Source organism: Peromyscus californicus, unplaced genomic scaffold (genome assembly GCF_007827085.1).
Source record: "Peromyscus californicus insignis strain IS unplaced genomic scaffold, ASM782708v3 Scaffold_11__1_contigs__length_118956290, whole genome shotgun sequence".
Taxonomy (NCBI): Eukaryota; Metazoa; Chordata; class Mammalia; order Rodentia; family Cricetidae; genus Peromyscus; species Peromyscus californicus.
Genome location: NW_026294402.1, coordinates 39,328,356 through 39,335,732, shown reverse-complemented (window position 1 = coordinate 39,335,732; position 7,377 = coordinate 39,328,356). Strand labels below are relative to the sequence as shown.

Here is a 7,377-nt window from a genome sequence, read left to right as displayed (position 1 = left end):
CGCCGCCGCCGCCACCAATTTTAAATAAGATCAACCCTTTTAAATCTCATGATTACAACCCAAAGTCTAGGAACCGCACATTTCAGACCAAGAGTTCAGTCATCCGCTGTTCCTTTGGCAAGCCTGTTCAACACTTTTGAAAAAGACATGTCCAAATTCCATAGGCCTAGCTAGCGGCCACCAATGCCCCAGCATGAGGAAAACCACTGAGTTAAATCCCCCCCTTCCAACACGTCACCTCCTAACCTTCCCCAGAACCAATCCAGTCCCCATGTGCTGAGTCCCTTGTGGTTCTCCTCTAGGGACATTTCTCAGGAGTTCCACACTTCAAATTCCGACTCTCACCCTTCATCCAGGACATAAAAAAAGGATGGTTCCCACAAACCACATTTATTTGGGGATAATTCGTCAAAAGAATTGTTTTTGCTGGTTGGGATCTCTGTGAGCCTCTTCGTAGCTCACTCACAAAAGACACTGTTCACATTAAACATCCGGTCCAAGGGACTGCTTGAGACCACGGGTAGACCAGCCAGCTTCCCAGCCCCACCAGCCAGCACACCACTTCTGGGAGAAGCCTATGGTCTCCCTCCTCTCATCAGTGCCTGTTTGTCGGGAGCAGTTCGGTCTTCCTGCCAGACTCCAAACCCTCCATCTTCGGGCCTCTGATGGAGGTCGAGACCAGGGAGAAAGCAGAAGTCTAAAATAGCCAGTACAGTGGCTCACGGGCCACCAAAAACACAGTCTTTGCCGCTGCCGAGATGAAGTACCTCTCTTTTCTTCTCAGAAAGCTTGCTGTTTTGAGGAATTCCCAAAGCTGACTTTTTTTTTTTTCCCAACCGGATTATTTGGATCTGACTGGAGAGAAGGCCAAACAGGGTGCTTTGGGGGAAGAGGGCCAAACTGGGTGCTGTGAAGAAGAGCAGAAGAAACAAACACATCTGTAAGTAGTCCGGGGTTGAGCTCAGCAGTGAAGTGTTGGACTAGCATGTGGAAAGTCCTGGGTTCAATCCCCATCACTGAAAAAAAAAAGTATATCTAAAAAGAATAGTAGCAGCCACTCACTGAAACTGTCCTTGGATGCTTGGCACAACACTAAACTCTATATGCATTGCCTCATTTGTCCTCACCCCCGGTGAGGCAAATATTACTTTCCCGCTTTTTTGAAACAGGATCTTGAGTGACCCATGCTGGCCTCAAACTTATTATATAACAGAGAATGGCCTTCAACCCTAAGATAAGAAAACAAGCTCATAGAGGCTGTTATCTGCTTCTAAGTATCATCCACTAAGTTAGGGAGGCAGGAAATGGATCCAGCTATCTAGCGCCCAAGTCTGAGATCTGAAACACCATGTGAAGAACCTGAGAAAAGTGTTGTTAGTGGGAGGCTGGGTGGTCTAGGAATCCTGCAGATATCAAAATCCATGGATGTCCAAGGCCCTGGAAGTGGCTTGACATTTGTATACAACCTACGTACATGCTTGTCTGTACTTAAAATCATATCCCTGTTTCCTTTGATAGAATGCGAATGCCATGTAACTAGGTGTTCTGATGTAATACCTAAGGAATAACAAGAAAATGTCTGCACACGTTCATTTTAGACATTTGACAAATATTTTCCATGTGTGGTTGGCTGAACCCATGAATTCTAGATACAAAGTTACAGACTACATTAAAGCAATCCAATCAAGTCAACAGCAATAAAATGGCAGGCTCCTTATTGACATTTCTATCAAAGAATACCTCTGCTGTTAAGGTTTCCAACAAGAGCCTGTAGCCTGGAGTTTGGCCACAAAGGGGTGTGTGTGTGTGTGTGTGTGTGTGTGTGTGTGTGTGTGTGTGTGTGTGTGTGTGTGTGTGTGTGTGTACACATGCCTATACACATAGGGACCAGAAAAAGATATTGGCTTAGCCCTTGGAGCTAGATACAAGTGTGTGCAGGACTCCCACCTGTTACATCACACTAGGATCTGAACTCTGGTCCTCAGGACTTCAGAGCAAACACTCCCAGCTACTTAGTCACCTACCAGCCTCCCACAGGTTTATTCATTTTGGAACACAGCGTTTCTTTTATCTATCTATCTATCTATCTATCTATCTATCTATCTATCTATCTATCTATCTATCTATTATTTATCTATCTACCTATCAATCATCTATCTATCTATCTATCTATCATCTATCTATTTTGAGGCAGGGTTTCTCTGTGAAGTCCTGGCTATCCTGGAACTCACTCTATAGACCAGGCTGGCCTCAAACTCATAGATCCACCTGCCTCTGTCTCCCAAGTACTGGGATTAAAGGCATGCGCCACCATGCCTGGCACGTCTTTCTTTTTTTAGAGATTTGCTTTAAAAAAAAAAACATGGCCGGGCGGTGGTGGCGCACGCCTTTAATCCCAGCACTCGGGAGGCAGAGCCAGGCGGATCTCTGTGAGTTCGAGGCCAGCCTGGGCTACCAAGTGAGTTCCAGGAGAGGCGCAAAGCTACACAGAGAAACCCTGTCTCGAAAAACCAAAAAAAAAAAACAAAAAAAAAAACATGTAAATATGGGGGAGGTGTACATATGAGTGTAGGTTCCCACAGAGGCCAGAGGCATCAGGTCCCCCTGGAACTGGAGTTACAGACACTCAGGAGTTGCTCAACATGACCGTTGAGATCCAGACTTCGGTCCTCTGCAAGAATAGTATGCACTCTTAACTGCTGAGCCGTTTCTGCAGCCCAGCACGTAGTGCTTCTAAGTAACCTGGCCAGCCCTGAAGGCCTCTGTGTTTATAGCCTAGGCTTTACCTCACCCACACTTCAGCAGACCTGAGGCATCAAGGGGACAAGGACATCAGGGGGACAGAGGCACTGTTTTCCTTGCACAGCATGTGGGTAGCTGTGAAGAGCACCATTACTCCAACATATCTCCACTTCAAGACTTTCTACAGTGCTTGTAGGGGACACTCCCGCCAGTAGTCATGTCAGCAGGTCTCTAAAAGCCAAGATGAGGCCTGGCCTGTTGCTGGAGTATCACATGGCAATAATGGAAGACGGATGTAGAAGAAAATGACTCTATTCATCCACAACTTCAGAAGGGCTAATGTTTTACTTGATGGAATGGGGCCAGATCTCTGATCTCACACTGCCTAGGCAGACCTTTCTCCACTGCCATCAGCTGGGAGTCATGTGTCTTCTGTGCAGTAGGACAGGAGCAAACAACCCAACATTCCACATGCTCTGCCTTGCTGAATTCAACAGAATACAGCTCCATCATGGGGTGGGGGCCATTAGTTAGTCTATAAAATAACACGGTGTCACTGTCAACCAATTCCTTCCTTCCCACCCCTACACACTGCACAGCAAGGAGCCCTTTCTGGGTGCCCTTCTTCCCTCAGTTGCCTTGGTAGGACACAGACTCCATCCTACCTTCTGAAATGCAGCCTGTAGCCTGCATGTCAGTTAGATTGTGAGAAGGTAATAACAAAGTTCAGAATAACCAAAGTCCATGGCCAAAAGGGATCCTGCTTTTACCTTTTCAAAGATTCTGTGTGTTTATGATGTGTGGGCATGCATGTGTGTATGCATGTGCATTTGTGTGTGGGAGTTGCAGGTACATGCACACAGTGCTGTGCATCTGGAGGTCAGAAGACTTCCACCTCCTTTGAGACAGGATTCCTTTCTTGTGTGTTGTTGCCTACACCAGGCTCTGTTTCCACCTCTCATCTTGCCATCCGAACTGGGATTACAGACGGGCACGCTGACAGCTTTTTATGGGTGCTGGAGATTCACACTCAGTCCACATGCTTGTGTATCGATCACTTTACCAAGCCCCGCACCTTGTTTGGAGACAGGGTCTCACGTCAGTCGGGTTGGCCTTAAACTGGCTATGCAGCCGAGAATGACCTGAATTGTTGTTGTTGTTGTTGTTTGGTGTTTGTTTGTTTGTTTTTGTTTTTCGAGACAGGGTTTCTCTGTGTAGCCTTGGCTGTCCTGGAACTCACTTTGTAGATCAGGCTGGCCTCAAACTCACAGAGATCCACCTGCCTCTGCCTCCCGAGTGCTGGGATGAAAGGCGTGTACCATCACTGTCCAGCAACCCCGGCTTTCTTATACCCCTGCCTCCACCTCTTTAGTGCTGGGATTACAGGCATGTATTACCACAACCAATTTACATGGTGCTGGGACTCAAGCCCAAGGCTTCAGGCAGGGAAGACAGTACTCTACAAACCGAACTGTTCCTACTCCTCTACCTTCACCTTTTACTCTCCTGCAAGCCTTGTCTGATGATCTAAGATGCTTTATTACATCTATTTAACCAGAGCTGGGCTAATGAGAAAAGCGCGCCCCCCCCCTTTCTCTGCTAGTACTCCCTATCAGTGATTTTAATCCTAAACAGTTTATTCTCCCTGCTTCCTACTGCTTGGGGGGAAAAAAACAAAAAAGAAAAAAATTTGTCCTCTGTAAACAACCTCTTCAGGTGGCCTCGTCACTCCTGCCTCCCAGAGCCTGGGCTATACTCCTCAACATGTGCTCCAGAAACCTCGCCCAGCTAAGGGCCCAGAATAGTCCTCACCATGGTCATGTAGGTGGCCTCTGATTGTCCACTTGGTCCTTCATCCATCGCCTCCCACGTAGTTATTGAGGAGTAGACATGTTTCTGGGGGGTTGGGGGGAATACAAGATTCTTAAGGGTCATCCAGGAGAGAGACTGTTCACAGGAAATCAGCGACCAAAGCCATCAAGTTCGGGGGTTATGGAGAGCTAGAGAATTGTTATCAATGATGATAATTCTGACTTCAGTCTTCCTGAGTTAACTCACGGGAAAGGGTACCAGCCTCAAGAACCAACCTGTCTGCTTCAAGACCAAACACCTTTGCATCTCTAAGCACTGACTTGGCAGTAGGGGACCCTCATCCTGCAGAATAACTTGTAGGCTGGCACTAATCATCAACTGTTATCATCTAGCAGAGGGTTGATATGGCAAGGACAGCCCTCCCTGAACCTCACAGCTCTGAGGTCTGGGGACTGTGATTCACCATCACGTGTCACTCTTAGGAAAATGACACATTCTCAGGCTTCTGAGGATTGAACCGGGTTGAATGAAAAGTCTCCTCTTGGGACAGAAGCAACCCAAAACTCAGGAAGCCGATCAAAGAGAAGTGTGTAAAAGTTAAAAGGGGAAAGGGAGAAGAAGAGAAGGAGGGGGAAGGAAGGGTGAGAATACAGGAGATCGGGGAAATTCATCTCTCAGCTCCTGTTCATAACTTCACTTCAAAGCACTATGGAGGGAGAAGTCCTTGGTCCCCTCTAAAGGTTCCTGAATACACCTACTCTTAATCATTAACTCCTTAGCTCATGAAGGTAACAGAGTTCTCCGATTCCAGGTCCAGGGCTCTTTCCTGTACCTACCCCCAGGATCTGGTGCCCAGGGCTGATCCGACCCAGGCTACCCTGCCCCAGCCCATTCCTCTGCGGCAGTGATAAAGGCTTTCTGAGTCACTGCTGTGCATTGACTGTGGGCTGAGCCAAAACTAATGAGTAAGATGCCCATTCCCAAGTAATGCACCCCCCCTCCACCTCCCAGTGCTTCCTGCTGGAGTGTGCGGCCACTCGTGTCCCCCCTCAGCTGGCAGGCTGTCCTCTCACCTCTGGATTAGCTTTCTCTTTGCTCTCCAGGCTCTTCAAGGAAGGTGTAGAATTCACTGAACTGTAAGGCATGGAAAGTACATGGAATTAACACTCAGAACCTCACAAGGTACACTGATTCACGCATACCCAGAAAGGACCCTACACTAGATAGGTCTTTTGCATCCAGTGGGACACCCACATCACATAGGACCCTTGCATTACTTTATGGAGAGACCCTCGGGAGGAACTAAATACACACAGAACAGCTCCTCTGGTAGGAAATGGGAAGGTGCTCTGCGGATAGTTTAGGCTGAAACATGACTTCACCTTCTCTGTTTTCCCTCTAACAACCTCTGTCCCACAGTGGGAGGCAGAGTATAGCGGGGCACAGTGGCATCTTGAAGTCCCAGCTAATCCTGAAGCATGGAGCCAGGAGTTCAAGACCAGCCTTGGCAGCATGTAGAGATCCCATTTTAAATTTACCATCACCATCATCATCATCATCATCATCGTCGTGTGTGTGTGTGTGTGTGTGTGTGTGTGTGTGTGTGTGTGTGTGTGTGAATGTGAGCATGCTCAAGTTACAACATGTGTGTAGAGGTCAGAGGACAACTTTTCATAATCTGTTCTCTCTTTCCACCTTGTTGAGACAGAGTCTCTCTTGCTGTTTCTGCCCGCTCTGCATATGCCAGGCTAGCTGACCAGCTAGCTTCCAGATGGTTCTCCTGTCTTCATATCTCATGCCACCATAGGAGAGCTGGGATTACAAATGCAAGCTATGGTATCTAACTTTTCATATGGGTTCTGGGAACTGACCTCAGGGCATCTCACTGGCCCAAGAGACCTCATTTTAATGAGAAGAGAGGGGAGAAGAGGGGAGGGGAGGGGAGGAGAAGGGAGGGGAGGGGAGGTGATGTGAACAGAGGAGGTAATATAATTTTAAATGACTGAACAGAGAGAGCCCATGGCATTTGACCTCACTATCTTGTTCTCAATACTGAGAACTGGAACCGTTGATGAACAGCACACATCCAGCAAGTCCACATTTCCCGGGTCTGTGACCTCCCCAGTGACAACTGAGCTAAATGCCCCAACACCCCCCAGGCTGTGCGCTCTGACCCTCCCCTGAACAGGCCCTTCGACTTTGCTCTCTTGGCCAGTTGCCTCATGCATTTGTCAGTAAATGTAACTTTTTTTTTTCCTGTTTTGATCTAAGGCAGATATTTTTTAAAAAAGGTATGGGCATAAAAATAAACCATGTTTGTCTCAAATGGAAATGTTTTTATCATATGATTGTAAAGTTGTATATTCTCACTGTTAAATGAATCAAATACTACAGAATTAGACAGAATTGGAAGTTGAGGTTTCCAAGTGGTCCGCTTAGGCGACAGGATCGTTATCTTCAATGTCTGATAATGCCTCAGAACTATCCTTCAGGACCCCTGTCAACGACGGCTAAGTAAACTCCCAGACAAAACATACCTAGTGTACAGGCTCCTGCCATGAACACTGTATTGCTTCTTTTCTATAAAATCGAGATCATACTGCACATTTTCCCTCACAACCTTCTTGGCTACCATCCCATGCCATCACATGCTGGCTCATATGTAATGGTATATTCAATAGAATGCCCATTCATCCAATCATTGCCTTCCTGAGAGATGCTGTACTCACAATGACTCCAGATTTTTATTAGCAAGCAGCAAAGCTGCAGTGACTGTATTTATGTGGGAATCTCAGAACAGTAATATTTCTTTAGAATGACTTT

General features: G+C 46.9%; 1 protein-coding gene across 3 annotated transcripts in view; it reads right to left on the bottom strand.

Annotated features, from left to right (window-relative positions):
- Positions 1-369: 369 nt before the first annotated feature.
- The window catches only part of Jaml (junction adhesion molecule like), a 31,825-nt gene continuing 24,817 nt past the window's right edge, over positions 370-7,377 (bottom strand). For all 3 annotated transcript variants that reach the window (XM_052758701.1, XM_052758712.1, XM_052758694.1), the window contains exons 9-11: positions 5,628-5,688; positions 4,555-4,638; positions 370-907 (exon numbers count right to left, since the gene is read on the bottom strand). In XM_052758701.1, the coding sequence (XP_052614661.1) occupies positions 842-907; positions 4,555-4,638; positions 5,628-5,688 (211 nt within the window). In that variant the 3' untranslated portion in view covers positions 370-841. The remainder of the gene's footprint in view (positions 908-4,554; positions 4,639-5,627; positions 5,689-7,377) is intronic.